Genomic DNA, 23,373 nt, shown 5'->3' with positions numbered 1-23,373 from the left:
GCGGGTCTGCCCACATGCAGATATACCCACATACAAGTACCCAGCATGATGACATCATCATGCCACCCCCATCACATATACCCTGAACAAATATAGGTGTATGTGACAAGGTTGGCACCATAATGTACTTATGTAGAGCAGTCACACATGTGCAGAGAGCAGCTACTGTGTAGAAAGCAACTAGTCTGTTAAAAGCAGCTACTCTGTTGAAAGCAGCAGTATTGGAGGTAAAATGACACTTCATGAATTATAATTACTGGGTAAATGTAAAATCATGTACTGTAAAATCTTCAACTACTGCAAAAAAAAAATGTCTGTACCATGGGAACTTAATCTGGCTGCTGATCAGTTTTTTTTTTTTTTTATCTTCACTCGAGGACATTTTTCCATATTTTGTTCAGATAGAGTGGGAGGGAGGGAGGGAGAGAGAGAGAGAAACATCTACGTGAAAGGACACATTGAGTGGCTGCCACCTGCACGACCCAACCAGGGCCGGGGACAAACTGCAACCAAGGTACGTGCCCTTAGTGGGAACTGAACGAACCCGGGTCTCTCTGGACCTCAGGCCGACACTCTAACCACTGAGCCAAACCGGCCAGGGCTGATCAGTCTTTTTATATTCAGCTGTGGTTGATGTGAATACTGCCCCCTTGTGATAGTAATAGGTATGTAAAAAACAAACAAAAAAAGAACAGTGGTAAATCATAGGAAACTTTAATCAACTGTATTGACTAAACTATGCCATGTATCATCTTTTGTATTATTAAAGCTATTGTTATATATTATTTTCATTAGCAAACCATCCCATGACAATGGATCGTGTAGAGAAGAACATTAAGAAAAGAAAATATAGTGAGGACTTTTACAGTATGGTTTTACTTCAATAATTACAGCAGGGATTGAGAAACCGCAGTGTGTTATTTATTGTGAAGTTCTATCAGCTGAATCTATGAAGCCGAACAAACTAAAACGCCATTTTGATAGCAAACATCTGAGCTTTGCCGGCAAGGACACCAACTATTTTAGAAGCAAAGCTGAGGGACTCAAGAGAGCCAGACTTGACACTGGTGGCAAGTACCACAAACAAAACATAGCAGCCATTGAAGCTTCCTGTTTGGTGGCACTCAGAATCGCCAGAGCTATGAAACCTCACACCATTGCTGAGGATTTACTGTTGCTAGCAGCCAAAGACATTGTCTGAATTATGATTGGAGACAAATTTGTTACGAAATTGAGTGCAATTTCCTTATCTAATGACACTGTCCACAGAAGAATAGATGACTTGTCTGCTAATATTCTTGATCAGGTAACCCAGGAAATTAAATCTGCTCCACTTCTAATATTTAGTATCCAGCTTGATGACCCTACAGATATTGCAAACTGTTCAGTTACTGGTTTACGTGAGGTATATTAATGATGGCGACTTTAAAGATGAGTTTCTTTTTTGCAAACCTCCTGAAATGACAACTACTGAATGTGATGTATTTGACACAGTTGGTTCATTTCTGAAAGAGCATAAGATCTCTTGGGAAAAGGCTTGTGGTGTTTGCATAGATGGTGCTCCAGCTATGCTAGGATGTCAAACCGAATTTCAACATTTGGTACTGAATGAGTCACCCAAAGTTGTCAGAACTCACTGTATGATTCATCAGCAAATATTAGCATTGAAGACGCTGCCACAGGAGTTACAAGAAGTAATGAAAAGCATCATAAGTTCTATCAATTTTGTAAAGGCAAGCACTTTAAACAAAGTTTAAACATAATTTTTCACAACTATGCAACGAGTTGGATGCGCCGAACAATGCTTTGCTCTTTCACACTAAAGTGAGATGGTTATCGACAGGAAAAGTTTTAAAATGTGTTTTTGAGCTTCATGATGAACTCAAAATGTTTTTTTTTTTACTTTTGGTATGTGCCCCTAGCAGGAACCGAACCCAGGACTCCCTGGTCCACAGGCCAATGCTCCAACAGCTGAGCCAAACAACCCAGGGCTCAAAATGTTTTTTAATCAGAAAACAAGACCACAGCTCAAAGCACTTTTCAGCAATAATAGTCAACTGCAGAAAATAGCTTACTTGTTTGCTATCTTTGCCATCTTGAATGATTTAATTTATCATTGCAAAGACCAAATGCAACATACCTCGATTTGTCTGAAAAGATCCTATCATTTCAAATGAAACTTCAGCTTTGGCAAAAAAAAATTGGATAAAAATAAAATTTACATGTTACCTACCTTATCTGCTTTCTTTGAAGAACATGACACTGAACCAGACAAAAGGATTACGATGATAATTTCTGTGAAAGAACACTTACATATGCTTGTAGACGAAATTTCATCGTACTTTCCAAATCTACCTGACACCCCATTTGCACTTGCCAGAAGCCCATTCACAGTCAAAGTTGAAGATTTTCCTGAGACAGCACAAGAGGAGTTCATTGAACTTATTAACAGCGATGTAGGGAGAAAAGATTTCTCTGCAATGCCAGTTATAAAATTCTGGTTCAAGTGTTTGCAGTCATATCCTGTTCTGTCTGAGACTGTATTGTGCCTTCTTCTTCTATTTCCAACAACATATCTTTGTGAAACAGGGTTTTCCAGCTTGTTGATTATCAAGCCTAAATGCAGATGTAGTCTTGCTGTGGAAGATGATCTTCGTTGTGCTCTTGCAAAGACTGCCCCGAGAATTTCTGATCTGGTGAGAAAGAAGCAATCTCAACCTTCGTACTGGTGTTGGCTTTTTACACATCCTGTTGCAAACTGTAGCAATGTAGTTTACTGTTGTTATATTAAGACTGTTAACCATGCTACACCATGCTTAAATACAAAATCTCATTTATTTGTAATTAGAAATAAATATTTCACAATATATAATTACATATTGTTTTTGTGATTAATCACTATGCTTTAATTCTGTTCAATTTGTAACAATGAAAATACATCTTGCATATCAGATATTTACATTACAATTCATAACACTAGCAAAATTACAGTTATGAAGTAGCAATAAAGATAATTTTATGGTTGGGGGTCACCACAACATGAGGAGCAGTATTAAAGGGTCGTGGCATTAGGAAGGTTGAGAACCACTGGGTTAAGGAGTCGAGGTGAGCGTAGTAAACTGGGGAAACTTAGCAAGTCTGTTCAAATTCTTGTCTGTCCATTTGTCTTTGGAGGTGAGAATGCTCCTTTCCTTCAGGTACAGGGAAGGCACTTCTCACAGGAGGGTTTTATGTCCTGTTTCAGAGAAGGGGAGTGGTGGGGGGAAAGGTCAGAATGACATTCTCCTGAACCCCATCATTAGTAAGGCATTACTCAAATTTCCCATTAAAAATTCTTCAACATTTTAATAGCTGCTCCATGAAAAAAGGATTTAATGGTCAAATTAATTTGAATAAAGTTAAACATTATAATGTGTTTTAATTTTTTCCTGCAATACTTCTCAAAACTCTTAATGTGCTGATATGCATATCTGAATCTCTAAAAGTGAACTCAGTTTGCAGCATTTCCTAATCATGTTGGCCATACAATTCCTTCTTCTCTATGCACCACCCTACACAGTGTGGAGACACTGATTTCCTGGTTGAGAGCAAAGTCTGATATCAAGGTCATCACATGTTAATTGCCTGATTTGGGGTCATCTTTTTAAGCCTCAGTGTCCTCTTCTGCAAAGTGTGGATAATACTTATATCTCATATAGTTGTTGGCAAAATAAAAAGGTTTATAAAATGCCCAGGAGTTCCTAGATGTTAGCAATTACGATTGTTAATGACAGTATATCCAGGAGCTGACTATTCATCTTTAGAGTCCCAGTGCTTTGCAGAGTACCGGATCTGAAGCTGAGCTGAATTCAGGCTGTTTGCTACACATGGCTTAGCTTTAGCATGTAGGTGGCCAAATGGCTTCCCTACTACCTGTATCCTTTGCCCTTTAACAGGATCTAAGTTGAGATTAGATCAGTCTTGCAATGGCCATGGTCCTGCAGCTTATAATCTTATTTTTTAAAAATATGTTTTTATTGATGTTTAGAGAGAGGAAGGAAGGGGGAGAGAGAAAGAGAAATATAGATGTGAGAGAGAAACATCAATCAGTTGCCTCCTGTACGAACCCCAGGATTAAACCTGCATCCTAGGTATGTGCCCTGATCAAGAATTGAACCTGTGACCTTTTGGTGAATGGGACAACAATCTTTTCATAAAAAATAAAAATAAGGCCCTGGCTGGGTAGGTCAGTTAATTAGAGTGTCATCCAGATATGCCAAGGTTGTGGGTTCGATCCCCGGTCAGGTCACATACAAGAATCAACCAATGAATGCATAAATACATAAGTGGAACAACAAATCAATGTTTCTCTCTCTCTCTCTCTCTCTCTCTCTCTCTCTCTCTCAAATAAATAACAAATTTAAAAATATTAAAAACATAAATAAGACAGAAGAAGAAGTGAGGTTGAATTAGATAATCCCTAGAGTTCACGGTCTCTGAAATTCTAAGGTAGAATGGAAATAATTCTCAAGTTGCGACAGATGGAGTTTTTCTATTTCCTAACTGGGCTGAGGAGCACAAAAGTCCTTGTCACACACCACGTAATATTTTTCCACTTGGGAAAACCACTTTAAACTGATTCCCATCAATATTCTTGATCTGAAGGAATTTGACTTTTGTTAATCTGTTTTTTTAGACAACTGTATTGGTTAATGCGTATGATTACATAGCATTATAAACTAGAATTTATGCCTGGAAATGATTTTGATACACCCCCACCCCTTCTCTTTTTATGAGCAAGGACAACTGTGGGTGGTTCTGTGTGTAAGATTAAGAAACACTGAGGTTCTTGAAATAAGCCAGATGTTTTTATTTTCAAAGCAAAAATCACACCTAGTGAAGTACTTATTTACAATCTTCACAACAAAACAGAAGATTAAAAGAAACTTTGCCAAGGACAGACATAGGTCATAGAAACCATCTGAACGCCACACCTTTCCCAACTCCAGGGCGCAGAGGACATTACAAAAGACACCGAAAAGTTGTGCTGGCTATAAAAATGTGTACATTACGGTTATAATGACCAATAATTTACAAGGAAAGTTACAGTCTGAAGGGAGACCGCAGCTTTGACTCGACTTGGTGTGTCAATCCACTATTATTTGAACAATACGTCCAGGAATATACACACACCAAAGAATGTTTTTTAAAAATGTCCTAAAATTCGTGTTAATGAAAACTTCAGGAATACTTTTGTGGAAGATTTCCTCAAAACAAAAACAAAACCACCACGTGTTTTCGGGTTTGGTTTCTACCCTCGGGGAGGACACAGTGGCTGGTTTTCGGGGGAGGGGAGAGAGACCTGTCCCGGTTGGGAGGGTCCGGGCGGGACGGCCAGCACCCTTCCCTGTACGACAGCCCGGCCGGGTCCAAACCACCATGTTTTTAAAACCGAAAGTGAAAATTGCTGTAACTTGTTAGTGATTAGTCATTAGAGACACCGGGTCTGGCGCTCCGGTTAGTTTTAGAGAAAGTCACCATTGGAGCAGCGTTTTCTTTTTCTTTTTTAAGGAACCAAACTGTTCGTCTGAGCGACACCACTCGGGATCGGGACACGACTCGGGATCGGGCGGCGCCGACCTCGGGGACCGGCGGTCCCGCCCAGCGCCCGGGGTTCTGAGCCGGAGCGGGCTCCCTGCGCCCCGCAGCACCGGGGTTCCGACGGTCGGGCAGTGGGGCCGGGGCGCGGCGCTCGGCGGGCCCAGGCGGGTGAGTGGGGCGCCCTGTTCCCCGACTGCATCTCTGCCCTCCGGCGGAAGGAGGCGGGTTCCGCGGGACCGGCGACCGCGCGCGGGAGGATCCGAAGCTGAGGACGCCCAGGCGGCGGCGGCTCGGCGGCTCCGCGCCCCCCGCGCCCCCCGCGCCCCCCGCGCCCCCCGCGCCCCCCGCGCCCCCCGCGCCCCCCGCGCCCCCCGCGCCCCCCGCGCCCCCCTCCTGGGTCGCTGCGGCGGCGCCACCGATGGGCGTGCTTCCCGGGCCCACTGTGCCTCCTCTTTAACATCAGGGCCTCTGACCTCGTCCCCTTAGTTTGCTTTGCTTCTTTCCAGAAATCGAAACTTAACATGGTTTGTTTCCTACTGTCCCTGTGGGGCTTCTCCAGCTAGTTCTTGGAAAAACTGATTCCTTAGGTTACCCTCCTTGGCAGGCGCAGGGTTGGCAGTCAGTCCTGCCTTGCTTTTCAGAATAAGCAGGGACACGAGAGAGACATCCTAAGAGAATAGGATGTTTCCCGGTCTATAGGACACACTCATGTTTTTAGGAAACCATTTATGTGTATCCCCATTTTCCTAGTCACCGCCTTCTTCCTTTCCAGCCCGTATTCTTTCTTTATACTACCAGGCATGCAAATGGGAGGGTTAAATTCTCTTGGGCCCGGCACCACAGTGATGGGTGTATTAGGGGAACAGGTGGTGGGTGGGTGGAGGCGATTTGCATTGGTTTTGTTATTTCCTGTTATAAATAATAACGGACTTCGTTGCTTAAAAACCCCACATTTATTATCTTCAAGTTCTGTAGGTTAGAAGCCCAACCTGGCTCTCACTGGACTAAAATCAGTGTGTCTGCAGGGCTGCCTTCCTTCCTGTACTCCTGGGGTGAATCTGTTTTGTTGCCTTTTCCTGCTTCTTTAGGCTGCCCCGCCTTCCTGGGCTCAGTGCTGCCCTTTGTCCATCTTCAAAGCGACGTTACGTCTCTCTGACCCGTCACCTCTCACCTGGACTCTGCTCTGCTGCCTTCCTCTTTCACTGTAAAGGACTATGGTGATCACACGGGGCCTCACTGATAATCCAGGATGATCTCCAAGTTTATTGTATTTATTTATTTATTTATTTATTTTTCATCCCTTGGGAAAACTTTTTATTATTAATTAATTTATTTTCGTTATAGATGTTTCTCCTCCCCCCCATTGACACCCTCCTCCTGATCCCGCCACTCCCAGTATTGTTCTTTATGATTTTTAAAAATTATTTATTTTATTATTTTTAAAATGTTTTTATTGATTTTTTTATTTTAGAGAGAGAGGAAAGAAGAGAGAGTCCATCAGCTACCTCCTGTAGGCCCCCTATTGGAGATCAAGCCTGAAACCCGGGCCATGTGCCCTGACCAGGAATTGAACCAGGACCTCGCAGTCCATGGGGCTACGCTCAGTCCACTAAGCTACCCAGCCAAGCTGATTTCCATATTTTAAAGTCAGTCGATTAGCAACCTTAAGTCAGTCTACAATCTTAATTCTCCTTAGCAGTAGTCTAACATAGTCACAGGTTCTGGAGATTAGGATGTGGACATCTTTAAGGGGGTCATCCATCTGATTGCATGAAAGGAAGCCTACTGTACATCCCACTCATTCTAAATAGGTCCTAAGATGTTCTGGGGGTATTATGTAGTGGATCATTGAAATGATTTAAATATATTAAGAGCCTTTATTACAAGTTTTTAAGAATCTTGACTTAAAAAGCAATGAAATAATGTTGTAGTTTCTGCTTTCTGGAAATGTAAAAAAATAATTTCATATGCCTGGGATGTCCTGAGCAGAACAAATATCTGAATCAAGATACTGTACAATTCTATGGCTTTTGAGTGTTTTCAGTGTGTAAACTTGTATTGTGCTCTGAGTGGGTGCAAGGAGGAAAGGACCTGGTCCCTGGCCTCAAGGTCATGGCCATCTATCTTGTCATAGAAAATATAACACAGATACACAAACAATTAAAACTCCCCAAGAGACCCACAGCCACCATGGATGACATGGCATTGCCCCCTCCACCCCCTGAACTGCTTTCTGATCAACAGAAAGCTAGTTATGGAGGCAGTCATATATCAGGCTATGCAACCTGGTGGAGAGGAACCCCTCCCGCTCCCCCCGAGAGAGACCAGAACACCAAGCTCTCATTGAAAAAAAAAAAAAAATCCCCACAAGAGCTAAAAGAGGGAGAAGTACTGTCCTTTGAGGGAACTCAGAAAAGGCCTCAAGGACTTGTGGGGCAATTTGGGATGGACCTTGAAGAACGGTTGAACCCATCTCAAACTTTCAGAAAAGTGACAAGTACAAAACAAACAAAATTTTTTTTCCGAATTATTTGAGAATAACTTTCCAACTTTAAATCCCAGAATTCTTAAATATGTATTAACTACAGAAAGGTGTTCTCTACATAACCACAACACAGTGATCAAAATCAGGCAATTAATATTGAACATTATTGCCATCTAATTCTTGGATCCAATTCAAGTGTTGCAAGTTGTCCCAATAATATCCTGTATAACAAAAAGACTCAGTTCAGAATCATATGTTGTATTAGGTGTGATGTTTCTTTAGTCTCTTTCTGTCTGGCAGTTTCTCAGTCTTTCCTTGGCTTTTATGAACGTGACGCTTTTGAAGTTTGTGTAATGTTTCTTCACGCTTAGATTCAGATCATGCATCTTTGGCGGGAATATCATAGAAGTCATGCTGTGTTCTTAGTCCACCCTATCAGATGGCACGGGATTTTGATTTATCTTATTATTGACTTTGATTATTTCATTATTGTGGCGTCTGCCTGGCTTCTCCACTGTAAAGTTATTCTTTTCCCCTTTGAAATGAAGAAGTATTTTGTGAGCAAGAAATTTGAAATTCACAAATGGTCTTTTCCTCATTAACATTTTAATTAATTTTTTTCCATTGATTTTTAAAAAAAATTTTTCCTTTATTCATTTTAGAAAGAGAGGAAGGGAGAGGGAGAGAGAGATAGAAACATCGATGAGAGAGAACATTGACTGGCCGCCTCCTGCATGCCCCCCCTCTGGGGATTGGGCCCATATCCTGGGCATGTGTCCTGAACAAGAATCGAACCAGCAACCTCTTGGTGCATGGGTCGATGCTCAACCACTGAGCCACACCAGCTGGACTCCATTGATTTTTTTTTTTTTTTTATCCTCACCCGAGGACATTTTTCCATTTTTTGTTCAGATAGAGCGGGAGGGAGAGAGAGTGAGAAACATCGACGTGAAGGGACACATCGAGTGGCTGCCACCCGCACGACCAACCAGGGCTGGGGACAAACTGCAACCGAGGTACATGCCCTTAGCGGGAACCGAACCCGGGTCTCTCTGTACCGCAGGCGGATGCTCTAACCGCTGAGCCAAACCGGCCAGGGCTCCATTGATTTTTTGATAGAGAGAAAGGGAGGGGGAGAAGGAGAGAGGGAGAGAGAGGGAAACATCAATGTGAGAGAGACACATTGATTGGTTGCCTCCTACATGACCCTGACTGGGGCCAGGGATCAAATCTGCAACCCAGGTACATGCCCTTGACCAGAAATTGAACTCGAGACCCTTTGATCCGTAGGCTGACTCTCTAACCACTAAGCCAGACCTGCCAGGGTTATTTATTTATGTCATATAGAACTCATATACTCTGGATTTAATTATTACTGTCATGTTTAATTTATTCCCACATTTGGCCAGTGAGAACCTCCTCAAGCTGGACCCCTTGACCTTTTCACATGTCCTCATCATTGGTTGAGTACCTGCTTGCTTTCTGGCACCATTAGATGCTTTCTTGTACTTTTTCTGCCTTAGCCCTACAAAAGACTAGAAGACCAAATAGTAGTCTTTTAAAACAGAGCATGATATTATGATTGAGACGTTAATTACAAAAGAATGTTAGCACCTATCATGTTCTATTACTGTGTTGAAAAGCAAAGGATTTTTAGAACCCTTTTATATATTTATGGGTGTAAAGTTATTCAAAATACAGATTTTGTTCAGATATGAGCCACGTGATAATAAAGACTTTGATGCTAGGAGGAAAGATATAGCAAAGAAGAGATGTTTCTTCTGTAAAGGGGTCAAAGTTGTTATTTCTTATTGAGTTTGTGTGTAAATACTGTTTTAAAATACTAAAAATTTATGATATTAGGGAATCATGGCAGCTGGTGAAGACAACAAAAACCAAATTCATAAGGAGTTTTGGCAAGATGAAGAATTTTGGAGAGATAAACTAAAACAGGTAAAAGGGAAAAATTACTGGGTATTAATAAAAATTAATTTATAAACATTAGTTTTGTAGTGAAGCATGTTTTGTATGTCCTTATCCACCATTACCTTGAATTCAGGAGGATTTTAGAGTTTTCAAAAATATTTGTACGTCCATTATTCAAGCCTTACAAGAAGAATCATATTTTTATTTTGTCTCTTACAAGGCTTACGGCATTACTGCTTTTTCACTCCTTCCCCTCATTTCTTTGATTTGCACCTAGAAGTTAAGGGCTTAGTTACCAATGATCTGATCAGACCCAAGAGGGAAGGGAGGCTCAGGGAGCTTAAACCATTTACCCAAGGCCACATGTCTGGCATGTCAAGGCAACAAAAAACATCACAACAAAATTTAAAAAATTGCCCAGATAACATATGTGCAATTTACAAGTGATGTTGTAGTCACAAATAGCTAGGAAGAGTTTTAGAGTGTTGGACTTAGATTCTGGGTCTCAGTTCTTGCTCTACTATAAAAATTTCTGTGACCTTAGTCTATGTAAAAGGTGGTTTATTTGTTTGTAAAATGAAGACAATAACATTTTGGAATGGTAGGAGATGATGTAAAACATTCAACAAATTTATTTTTCATGTGATTATGTTTATTCTGAGACTGTCTTTCTTTGCCTTCTACAGGGTTAAAGAAATTTAACTTCTTTAGTTCCTTTAGAAAAATGAGGTCAGGGGCTGTTTAAATTTTTGGTGCTATTTGATTTTTTTTTTTTTAGAGATTAGTGGATGAAATGGTAAAGGAAAATATTGAGTTAAAGATGGAGATCCAAAAGCTTGAAGCGGAGTTACAAGAGGCCACCGGAAACTCTGAGGTACCCCATTACTTATTTTATGTATCACATTTTTAATGACACCATATATCAGAATAAATTATTTTATTAAATAAAATTTACTCTTTATTTTATTTTTTTATTCCTCACTCGAGGATATTTTTCTATTTATCATCAGAGAGAGTAGGAGGGAGGTAGAGAGAGAGACAGACAGAAACATCACTGTGATAGAGCCACATTGACTGGTTGCCTTCTGCACGACCAGACCAGGGCTGGGGATGAACCGCAACCCAGGTTGGTACCCCTGACCGGAATCGAACCTGCGACGCTCTGACCGCTGAGCCAAACTGGCCAGGGCTATAAAATTCACTTTTAAAACATTATGGTCATTCATGACACCACTGTTTGTAATAGTCCCAAAGTGAAAACAACCCAGTGTCTCTTCATAGTAGAGTGAATTAATAAATCGGGGTGTATGTGCACAATGAATACCACATAGCAATGAGAATGAACAGATTACAACGACATGTAACAACATGGATGAATTTCATGAACACAGTGTAGACCCAAAATGATTAAAGAGGGCATACCATAGGCCTCTATTTAAATATGGCACAAAAGCAGGATGTTAGACGTTAGCATGGTAGGAACTACTAGGGAGGAACTAGAAGGGAGCCCAAGAGGCCTCTGGTGTGTCGGTCATGTTTTGTTTTAGATCTGGGTGCTGGTCACACGTGTGTGATCACTTTACAAAATTTCATTTTGCTGTACACTTATGATAATGCACTTTTTATATTTATGTACATTAATAAAATTGACAATAAAAAAAGAAACAGTGGTCATTATCAATCACTTTTGGATCAAATTCTTGGTCTTCTCATTAATTTTTTTTTGTTCTCCTTATCCAAGGTGCTACAGTAATTTAAATGAGTTGCACATTTAAAACAAAACAAGGATTTATATCTTCACCATTAGTTTCTACGAAATTTTCCTTTATTTGAATTAGACGTAGCTTTCACCCTTTTTTTCTTCCTAACAACTCATAATTGTTTCTACATTATATAATTGCTTAAAGCATTGTCACTTTTTTGTTTCTGACTTAGGAGATAGGGTATTGAATATCAGGAAATGCGGTTTCCTGTGTTTGTGGGACTTAGAGAGGACTGTTAAGATTCTGGCTGCTTCGGACTGAAGCCTAGTCTTAGAACTCAAAGGGCCTTGGGAAACCAGCCCGCTCAGTTGATCTACTTTATGAGGGTGAAGCTGTGGTGCAGAGGGCATAGTGACTTGCTTTCTGCCACAGTGTGCTCAGGACTGTCAGGCACTCTCACTCCAGAAGCTCTGGCCTTCTTTAGGTACAGGCACACTGCAGAGATGTTGTGGGTTCCGTGCCAGAGCACCACAATAGAGCGAATATTGCAATAGAAGTGAGTTTTTTGGTTTCCCAGTGCATATAAAAGTGATGTTTATACTATACTATTGTCTATTAAGTGTGCAATTATGTCTAAAAAGCAATGTAATACCTTAATTAAAAAATACTTTATGATTCATAAAGTAAAAAATACTTCATGATTCCGAGGCAGCCGTGGGAGCCTCTTGTTTTTGTGTGGGAGACGATGGCTCTGGAGACGGTGCCCAAGGACCTGCGGCATCTGCGGGCTTGTTTGTTGTGTTCGCTGGTCAAGACTATAGACCAGTTTGAATATGACGGTTGTGATCATTGTGATGCGTACCTTCAGATGAAGGGTAACCGAGAGATGCTATATGACCGCACCAGCTCTTCCTTTGATGGAATCATTGCAATGATGAGTCCCGAGGACGGCTGGGTCTCTAAGTGGCAGCGAGTTAGTAACTTTAAGCCTGGTGTGCATGCGGTGACAGTCACTGGTCGCCTGCCCCAAGGAATCGTGCGGGAGCTGAAAAGTTGGGGAGTGGCCTACAAATCCAGAGACACAGCTATAAAGACCTAGCAAGGATCATGGCTGCCAGTGTCTTTGTTGCTGACTCCTGCCTCTGCTTATTTATTATTGTGAAACAATGGACAGAACTTCAGATCCTCCTTGTTCTCCAATTCTGCGGCTCAGAAAACTGTTGAGAGAGCAGCACAGCGTGTTCCTAGTGCGGGTGGGAGTGGTGGGGGTTGGTAGGTTAATAGAGTGAATTGAGTGTAGAGTAAGGTGCTGTTTTTCCTTCCCACAGCCCTGGGCTGCCTCCTTGCCCATGGGCAGGACTCTTATCAAATGCCAATAAAAGCGAACCCATAGCCCATGACAGATGTCTTGCCTCCTTTTCTCTTAGCTGGGCATGGTAAGAACTCACTTGCTCTTTAAGCACCTTCCCAGAGCAACAGAGGCCCCTGCTGTGTGAGCCTCCAGGGTTGCAGCCTTTGTGGTATGCGTCCTCGTCCTCGGGTCGCATTGGAAGGTCTGTCTGGAGTCTAGGCAATCCCATTCTGGTAGTCCTGATGTCTGTGGGTTGCCACCTTCTGCCCTCGACCTGCACAGCAGGTGTCCTTTGAAGCGATACTGAGACTTATTGTTTTTAAATATGTTTTTGATATTTTTAGAAAGAGGAGAAGGGAGAGAGAGAAACATTGATATGAGAGAGAGACATCAATTGGCTGCCTCCTGTACACCCCCTTCTGGGGATCAAGCCTACAACCTGGCATGTGCCCTGACCATGACTCGAACTGGGACCTCTCAGTCCATGGGATGATGCTCAGTCCACTTAACCATACCACTGGCTTGCCTGGGACTTGATATTTGTTACCTCTTGACCAGGTTTAATACTTTTATTTTTCCTTTTGTATCTGTTTTCTTTTTACTGCTCTTCCTATACCGTAGGCCAGCCAGTGGCACCCGTGACCTCCCCTTCCCCAGTGACCCACATTCCCCCAACAAAAGACCCTCAGGTAGCTGCTGGGTCTTGGTCTGGCTAGTTTGTGCCTCCATAGGAGGTGGGCTGCTGCCTTCTCCTCTGGCCTAGTAGGGGGCCTTAAATGATGTCATGTTATTGGCCAAAGTGAGATGCTTGTTTTGGAATTAAAATTTTACCATAAATCCTTAATTTCTTAAATTTCCACAAAAATCCTGTTAGTATTCCCATTTTGATTTCCCTAGGTTTCATGTTCTCCATCTGTAAAATGAGAATGGTTACTCTGCCTATTTACCCTAGATTTGTGATTATAAAAATGAAGCAATGTGGAAATTCTACAACTTCAGTTTTATAAAAGTAAAATTCATTTGCTCTAAAAAAAATACTTTATTACTGAAAAATGTTAACCATCATCTGAGTCAGTCATCAGCAAATCATAGTCTTTGTGCTGGTGGAAGGTCTTACCTTCGATTTGTAAAATGCCAATATCTGCCAAGTGCAATAAAGTGAAGCACAGTAAAACGAGGTTTGCTTGTATGCTGGAAATCTATCTCCACATTATTGGGAAACACTTTGCCTTTTCTCAGAAATTACAGATTGCTTTGAAATTGGAATTATGGTAATCAGAAATTCCACTGAAGTCACATGTAGATATACAATGAATATAAGGTTAGATTAAATGGCTCAGTGAACATTTCTGATCTTTGTGGTAACCCCTTGTATTTCAGTATGTAAATAACTATGAGAAATATAAATGCAAACACAAGACTCATTTGTGCATTTATGTGTAGTTGTATAGGTCTCTTGATTCCAATGACTTTAAGCAGATGGGTATAACCACTTAACTTTATCCTCCAGATTACAAGTCTTGTGATAGTGTCCCTTCACAGTTTTATAAACCCAAGTTCTGTTAATGGTTAAAAAGTTGATGGGCAGCCCGGCCAGTGTGGCTCAGTGGTTGAGCATCGACCCATGCACCAAGAGGTTGCCAGTTCAACTCCTGGTCAGGGCACATGCTCAGGTTGTGGGCCTCATCCCCAGTGGGGGACATGCAGGAGGCAGCCAGTAGATGTTCCCTCTTAATGATGTTTCTATCTCTCTCTTCCTCTCTCTCTCTCTAATATCAATAAAGAAAAAAAAAAGTAAAAAAAAAAAAAGTTGATGGACAGATGTTGGGGAAGGGATAAATTAAAATTGATAAACTTAAATTATATAATTAAAGAGTCATTCTTTTTGGATGAAATTTTCTGGGTTTGTTATCAAATTAACTATAATGTACTCCTGACTTTATTTCATATAGCTTTGCAATAAGAGTGAACATTCTGTCTAATGATTCCCTTGTGAGCTAGCCTTTTTTGGCACAGTTGTTTATCATTATTATTATTTTTTTAATCCTCATCCTAGGATATTTTTCCATTTATCCTCAGATAGAGTGGGAGTGATGGGGGGGGAGAGAGAGAGAGAGAGAGAGAGAGAGAGAGAGAGAGAGAGAGAGAGAGAGAGAGAAACATCCATGTGAAAAAAACATATCAACTGGTTGCCTTCCGCATGACCCCAGCCAGGGCTCAGGACTGAACTGCAACAGACATGTGTTCTTGATTCAAGACTCTGTGGTCTGTGGGCTGACACTCTTAACTGCTGAGCCAAACCAGCCAGGGCTTGGCACAGTTGTTTAAAAGCTTCTTATCTATAGGAATGATGTCTTTAGAATCAAACACCATACAATATTGACCAGTTTAAATATTGACTAGAAAAGGTGAGACATTATATACTTATAATTTGATTTGTGAAATAAGATTAAAGGATCAGCACCTGATTACCTTATTGCTTACTTACCTGGGCAGAAGCAATTACTGAAGTTATTATAAACCACACTTATTATTCTGGGGGGCTCGGAAATCAGTGGAGAATGAATTATTGGATGATCAGATCACATAATCACTGGAAGGGCTTAAGTTATTTCTTGTCTTGATTTTAATGAAACATTTCTTTTGAATTAGATTAAAGAGGATATTCCCGAAATGAAGATGAAATTCACAGCCCTAGAGAATCCTGAGAATGACAGCCAGTATTTAAATATCTCCTGTTCATTTCAAGTGAGCTCACAAGTTCCTTATGAGCTACAAAAAGGAGAAGCGCTTATCACCTTTGAGGAAGAAGAAGGTATGACTAGTGTTCGACAAAGCACTTGTACTTTCCAAAGAGCTTTCATAGATATTTGACTATTGCTTTACAATTTTACGTGTATTATTGCATCCCGTTCTCACAGTGAAACTCTGAGGCAGGTACGATTATCCCCATTTCACAGATGAGTAAACTGACTTGGATGTGAAGTGTCTTGAATATGATCACTCATTCAGAATGCAGCGGCTCTGACACTCAAGCCCAAGTGTTGTGATGTCCAATACCAGCATCTTTCTATTCTACCTGCTGCTTCCAAATGATAATACTAGCAATAATAATGCTTTAAGGACATAAGCTCTGCACATTTCTCAGAGAGCTCTCACAGACATCATCTCATTTTATACTCACATGACTATAACATAGGAGAGTTACCATTGTATTCTGTAGCCAAGAAAACAGATTCTCAGGAGTTTAAGTGATTTACCAAAGGGCACATGACCAATTGACAGAGCCCGGGAGTCACAGATGTGGGATGGCACCTGGTGTTTGCTAAGTCTGCCATGGTGTAGGACTCTGTTCAGAGCTGGGAGGCACCTTAATGAGGAGATTCTGGCTTTGAATGCCATCCTTGCCCCTTTCTGGAATTGTGATTTGGGTTGAGGTCTTTATAAATCTCAGATTTATGACAGATTTTGTGGTCATACCAACCTCATGAGGTTGCTTTGACTATTAAATGACAAATGTTGATAACATACTTAGCACAGCGCCTGACACATAATAAACACTTAGTCAGTGTCAGCTGTCATGTCATTATTGCTACATGTTAGGAATTTTCCAGGTAAGGAAATGAAGATTAAGGAAGATAAGGAACTTGCTCACGCTTCATACAGTTAACAGATTGCAGAGCTGAGACCCAAACCTTGAGTACCATTTGCGTTCTACTGAACCAGCATCCTTTGAGCAGGCCACCATGTCAAGTTATGGGGTGGGACCAAATGGCCTTCACAATCCCTTCAAGTGCTCAGATGCTGAGAATCTGTTATTGTAACTCATGTCTCCATCACTATATCCTGAAAATAAGTGTTAGAAAGAGAAGGATTCAGGGGGCAATAGAGACGATCTTCCAGATATAAAATAAATGAGCCTTGGGGGGTCATGGACAGCATGACGACTACAGTCAGTAATATTGTATTGCATATTTGAAAGTTGCCAAGAGCGTAAATCTTAAAAATTCTCATCACAATAAAAAAAGGTTTTTTGTAACTTTGTATGGTGGTGATGGCAACTAGACATATTATGGTAATCAATTTGCAATATATATAAATATCGAATTATAGTGTACACCTGAAACTAATATAATGTTATATATCAATTTTACCTTAATAAAAAACACACACGAAACAATGGTCTTCTAGCAGGTCAGTATATACTCATACTGTTTACACCCCTGGGTGCACCCCTGCAGCTGAGGATGGAGGGAGACCAAGAGCCTTCTTGGCAGTGGACAGTGGTGATTGGGATTCACCTGAAAGACCAAAGTGAGGAGTTGGAAGGCAGGGATTCTGCACAGGGATTACTTGGGAACGCTGAGATCGGGATTCTCTTCCAAAACAGCTGCATCACTGCTCCCGCCATAGACATGGCTGTGAGGTCCTGCTCTCCTGGGACAGCTTTGGGTTTACACAATTAGCAGTAGTTGGCTTTTGATGATCAGTGTCACAGAAGTTGAAGTACAAGTGGTTCCTCTCAGCTGCGTCAGATCACCAGATGTTGGAGGTTTGGGTGTGGGAAGAGACAGGGAAAGAGCATCATTTAAGTATTACTTCATTGATATTTTCTGTTATTATTGCCTGTTGTCAGTAACAAAAAAATAATAATTCAAGTTATAGCCTCATATCATGGTAAAATGACTGTGAATTCCCACGTGGCAAGGCCCTGCCTTCTAGCCCAGTTTCTCTCTTCCTCCAGCTGTGGTGTGCTAGCTGGTTGTCATAAACACATGTGAGGTTTATAAGACCAGGGATGGGCATCTCTCAGCTTCGTGACAAAGTAGAACAAGCAGCTCTGAATATTAAGAACCGAAGAGTTATAACTTCTCATGTCACACAATTAAAAATAGACACACCCACATGCATTTTAAATGGACACACAGTTGTTTTTAATTCTAATGACTTTTGGCATAATTATATTACTGATCCTCTCCTCTTTGCGTGGATAAATTTGATGTGACAGTTTTGTGATCAGTATAGCAAGGCTGTCAACTTTTCACTGAATGATCTCAAACACATTTTAGTGAAAGTAGAATTCCTAATTAAATATGGCAAAAAATAGAGATTTACTCTTTGATATTCAGGCCTATGTACTCTTTAATATGTAATCCTTGGGAAAGATAGAGACAAAAATAACTTTATTTCTATGATGTTTGTAACATATTAAAAGTGACAAATGATAAATAAGGTTAATGGTCAGGGCACCAACCCTCTTAGGTTTTCCCAGCTTACTCATCATGGAGGAGATTTCTGGCTGTGCTTCAATGTCCTCAGGGAATTGATTCTCTGGTAATTCTGTCAACAGTGGAAAAGAAGGGTGTGTGAGGGCACTGAAATCACATGAATTTCTGAAGGATTATCAGGCTTATCTAGAACTGGATTTCTACATAGTAATTTTTGCTGATGTATTTTGACATTAATATATCCTACTTTGGTGGCCAGACTATTATCACTTGGAAATCCTAAGAAAAGTTTAAAAATTAGATCCTTTAAAATGAAATAACATTGAAAATATTTAGGATAGTTTGTTCTTTTCTTATTGACTTTATTGGGGTGACACTGGTTAATAAAATTATACAGGTCTCAGGTGCACAATTCGACAACACATCATCTGCACACTGTATTGTGTGTTCATCCCCCCAAGTCAAGTCTTTGCCTAGGATAATTTGTTCTTAAACCAAAAGGATAAAAATATATTGAAATATTGGAAATTAATACTTTCTAAATTATTTTTCAGTTGCCCAAAATGTGATCAGACTGGGGAAACATAATGTGAATATAATGGATAGAACTGTGGAGGTTGTGGCCAAGCCAGTTCTATTAAAACCAGGAGTCAGATTCCAGGTAACACGGTGATTGAAGCTTTTCGGAATTCTGTTAAACATGGACACTGTTCTCATCCATATCTCTGAATATGAAACGAATTCCCAGGTTCATGCGGAAGTGTCTAAAATGAAGATTAATGTTACTGAAATTCCTGATGAACTGCCTGCAAATCAAATGAGAGACAAGCTGGAACTGAGCTTCTGTAAGTCCCGGAACGGCGGCGGCGAGGTGGAGAGCGTGGAGTACGACAAGGAGGCGGGAAGCGCGGTCATCACATTTGTGGAAACCGGAGGTATTTATGCACTAAGTTAAAAAAATACTCTGCCATTGAAATTATGTTGTGCTGGTTCTAAAAGTATTCTTTTCTTACTTGTTTTATTTTGGAATGTATTAGACAGCATAGTAACAGGGGATTGTTTTTAAACCTTTAAAATGGTGGAGTCTTGAACAGGGTTTTCATGAACGCTACTGCGAACTAGGTAATATTACAGATAACGAGGACATACATCTTAGTGCATCCCCACCAGGTGCCAGGCCCGGCGCCGGGTGTTCTGCACATTATCTCCTTTCATCTGCAGCACAGCTCTGGAGGTGGGTGTGGTACTCATTTAATTGATGAGGAAACTGAGAGCTAGGGAGGGAAAGTAACGAGCCCAGGATCACACAGTGGGTGTGTTGCACAGACATTTACACATATATTTATTATGAAGTAAATACATATATTAAACTGCCTGTTTCATTCCACCTATTAGGACTGACAAGGGTCTCTTAGGCAGAGAAAATCAATGACAGGGAAGATTAGGGGTCTTTCTTGGAAAGAACAGCTAGACATCTGTTCCCTTTTCAGGTAGAAATGGACTTTTGCCAAATCATCTTCGAGAGGCTTACATTCTTATGATTAAAAATAGAAGACTGTACAACTGCTTCTGTGAATTGGTTCAAGAGATTCTCAATGTAAAAATCTTTTGTTCTCGGTCTTAGGGCTTCCGTGGGTTTGCACAGATAATGGACCTCCAACTGTACAGTTAAAAACATTGACTGATTGGGGTTTTTTTTTTTTTTTATAACGAAATAACCGTGATTTCTAAAGAAAACTGAAATAATAGAGAAAGCATTAATTTAGGAAACGTTGAGACATGTCCTTCCCTGTCTCCGACTCTGTAGTTAGTTAAGGCTAGATCTTTCTGAATTGCTGGATTATATGGTAATTCTAGGTTTCATGTTTGGAGGAACTGCTGTGCTGTTGTTCAGTGTGGCTGCACCATTCTGCATTCCTGCTAGCAATGTCCACATCCTTGCCAGCAAGGGTCTGCACTCTTAACCACGTATACTGCCGATCCAAAGTGGGCGGGGGAGACAAGAGAAAAACCAAAGTTTTTGGATATTCTTTAGAATTGTTTCTATTAAATTTTTTATATTTAATTTAAAATTTTTTTATCTTTATTGATTTTAGAGAGAGAGGGGAAGGAAGAGGGAGAGAGAGATAGAAACATCAATGAGAGAGAACATCGATTGGCTACCTCCTGCATGCCGCCCACTGGGGATTTGGCCCACTACCTGGTCATGTGCCCTGACTGGGAATTGAACTGGCGGCCTCTTGGTGCATGGGTTGATGCCCAACCACTGAGCCACACTGGCTGGGCCTGTTTCTATTAAATTTTATGCTATCTTGACACATTCCCTTTTTCCCCTCTAGGAGGGAAATGCTGCTAAACATAAATTTGATTATTCTTTGTTTTGGAGAAGACTGATGAATTTTTATTATTTGCTTTCACTTTTCTGGATGACATTCAACATTCGTCCTACCCCTTTAATTAAGATTATTATATCCGTTTACTGAGTATCATGTAGTAGTTACAGAGTACCTAACACATCCATAAACACATACACTACAGTAATATAGTAATTTGCTATATATGTGTTTCTACATATGAATAGTAAAATATATATTATAAAATGAATATAGTATTCTAATCATAGTTTTTCTTGATACTGCTTTAGAAACTGAGCAACAGTCTTGTTAGGATGGGTTGGTTACTTTTTGCAGACGGTAATTGCATTTTATGTAGCTAGCCCAGGGGGGTCTACTTGAAGACACTGAAACCCTCTCTGCTTAGATTGACTATGAAGGATAGTTCAAGAGAGAAGGATCCCCCAAACTTCCTTATTGTTTTGTCTTATGGTTTTCAAAGTTATGTACTGTGAAGTCTTTAAAGGGGACTACAATTTCTTAAAAATTAGACATTCCATTTACTGTTTATTGTGATATTGTTCTGTTGGAAGTTTTAACTTAGGTTAAAATGTCTATGATATAAATAAAATAATTAAAAAAAAATTTACTCCTAGTTGTTGACAAGATTTTGAAAAAGAAAGACTATCCTCTTTATATAAATCAGGACTGCTTTAGAGTCGTCGTTTCTCCGTACATAGAAACACACTTGAAAAAGTTTCAGGTAAGATCATCTGTTTTCTTTCATTTTGAGAACTTACTGCTTGACTCCCCCCCATGGAAAATAAAGAAAAGGTTATGAGTCTGTTACTGTTTGAATCTTATTAGTAAGGGATATCAAAATAATTTTTTCATATCTGCTTGGTTCAGAATGAGTTTGTCGCCCTGGCCAGTTTGGCTCAGCGGTTGAGCATCGGCCTGTGGACCAGAGAGTCCCGGGTTCGGTTCCCGCTAGGAGCATGTACCACAAAAAAACAACAAAAGAATGAGTTTGTCTTTCAAAAGAATATTTTAATGCAAAACTGTACCTTATTCAATTTATTGTACACTTTTAAAACTAAAATTACTCAGATAATGGCACAATCTTTATTTTTGTATGTGGAGACATAGCTACATTTTTTCCTTGCGTGTCTATCATTGGGCATTACAAATAATTTTTCCTGCTCATTTTCTCCGAACTCATTATCTTCACCCAAATCCGCTCCTGTTTTCTGTACCTACTCAGGTCTTAAATGCCCCCACCAACAACCTGAAAGCTAGAATTCATGCTTAACTCCTTGTTTTGCCTCAGTTCAGACATTTCTTTGGTCACTCAATCTCGTCACTTCACCTCCGACTACCTCTCTAACTGGCCTTTTTGTCAGTGGAGTTGCCCTTCTTTCCTCGATTTGTTTAAAGCCACCAGAGTTGTCTTTCTGGAACTCAGCTCTGACTCTGACAGGCTCTTGCTCGAAAAATCTTCCTGAGGCCCCCTGTCTTTCCTAAAATAACTCCAAAATACTAAGCAGAGCTATCAATGTAAAGTTTTACAATCCAAAGCTCTTAGAAAAATTTTCTATTTATCTTTTTTTACTTTCCTTTTTAGGTATTTTCAGGAATATCTAAGAAGACGGTGCTTCTGACCGGAATGGAAGAACTTCAGATGATGGATGGGGAAGTTGTGGAGGATTTAATCAGCATTCATTTCCAGCGGGAGAAGAATGGAGGCGGAGAAGTCGATATGGTCAAAATTTCTCTCAATCAACCTTGTGTAGCATACTTTCAAGAATAGGCTTATGGAACCATGATGGTTAGAGCTTCTGAGCCCCACTCACTATCGGTGTTTGACGAAAAGGAATATCTTTCTCCTTAAAAAATGAAAGCTTTAATTCTTAGTTTTAGATATTCATAGAGACAAATATATATTTATGATTCTGAATTCTTCCGTGATTTCTACTGTCCTGCATATTTACAAGTACAATAAGAGCACTATATTAAACACAGTTTTGTTCATAAATTATGTGGACTGGTGCCATGTCTGTTGAAATCAACCGTAAGTGATACAATTGTCCTCCTGCCACGTTGGCCCCTTCTGTCATGGTCAAGTGGGCCAATTCTGCTTTCACGCCAGCTCCAATTTGCAGGCTTTACTCCTCACATTTCCCGAAAGAACTGTTACATTCAGCAGTTTGTGATTTCTGTAGACTTGACTGAATTTTCAAGGGACTTCAAGAGTAATCATTTTCCATTTTCCAGAGTAATTCCACAGCTCCAAAGGTATGTCTCAGAGCCAAGTGTAGTTTTCCCTTGAACATTCCAGAGTATTAAATGCCCTCTATTCCAAGATATCCCTCTCCAAATAGAAATCGTCAAGACAAGAATGTTCTTTCTTTTACGCTCAGTGGAGAAAATAGGTTTGAGGGATTGACAGCCTTGGAATAAAGAGAGAGGTGAATGCAAAGCCACTGGCTCATCACTCATGCCTGATGCTGGGGCATCCCGAAGGTAAAAACACAGTACCTGTCCTCCAGGAGCTAAACATTTAGATGGAGAAAGGCCCAGGCTGTCAGCATCCCACTGTTTTAACTTGCAGAAACTTTACATGGTAAAATTCAAGGTTCTTATTCAGGCAAGGTAAAATTCTCTTTGGTAAAGAATGTTTGTTCAGTTCTTTATCTTAATAGAGTATGTTTCATGGAGAGCCAACAGCAGAATTAAAGTCATATTAAAACGCTGGTAGAAATGAAAT

At 40.4% G+C, this 23,373-nt stretch overlaps 3 protein-coding genes across 3 annotated transcripts; all 3 read left to right on the top strand.

Moving 5' to 3' along the window:
- Nucleotides 1-803: 803 nt before the first annotated feature.
- LOC118625611 (protein ZBED8-like) lies at nt 804-8,667 on the top strand (the record flags this gene model as incomplete). The annotated part of the gene is given in 9 exon segments (XM_036254651.1): nt 804-852; nt 855-1,383; nt 1,385-1,754; nt 1,756-1,880; nt 1,991-2,103; nt 2,106-2,194; nt 2,196-2,768; nt 5,551-5,748; nt 8,437-8,667. Coding segments are annotated over 9 exon segments (2,277 nt in total), but the record flags the coding sequence as incomplete, so codon positions are not given.
- NMI (N-myc and STAT interactor) lies at nt 5,466-23,183 on the top strand. The gene is made up of 8 exons (XM_036254182.1): nt 5,466-5,748; nt 9,929-10,018; nt 10,770-10,865; nt 15,698-15,860; nt 18,828-18,934; nt 19,022-19,208; nt 21,263-21,369; nt 22,231-23,183. Exons 2-8 carry the CDS (start codon nt 9,935-9,937, stop codon nt 22,414-22,416), a joined length of 930 nt encoding a protein of 309 aa, XP_036110075.1. The 5' UTR covers nt 5,466-5,748; nt 9,929-9,934; the 3' UTR covers nt 22,417-23,183.
- Nucleotides 12,440-12,793, top strand: LOC118625317 (transcription elongation factor SPT4-A-like). Its single transcript, XM_036254183.1, has one exon. The coding sequence runs from the start codon at nt 12,440-12,442 to the stop codon at nt 12,791-12,793; it is 354 nt and encodes a 117-aa protein (XP_036110076.1).
- Nucleotides 23,184-23,373: the final 190 nt, after the last annotated feature.

This window comes from Molossus molossus, unplaced genomic scaffold, assembly GCF_014108415.1.
Source record: "Molossus molossus isolate mMolMol1 unplaced genomic scaffold, mMolMol1.p scaffold_m16_p_11, whole genome shotgun sequence".
Taxonomy (NCBI): domain Eukaryota; kingdom Metazoa; phylum Chordata; class Mammalia; order Chiroptera; family Molossidae; genus Molossus; species Molossus molossus.
This window is presented reverse-complemented; position numbering and strand designations above follow the sequence as displayed.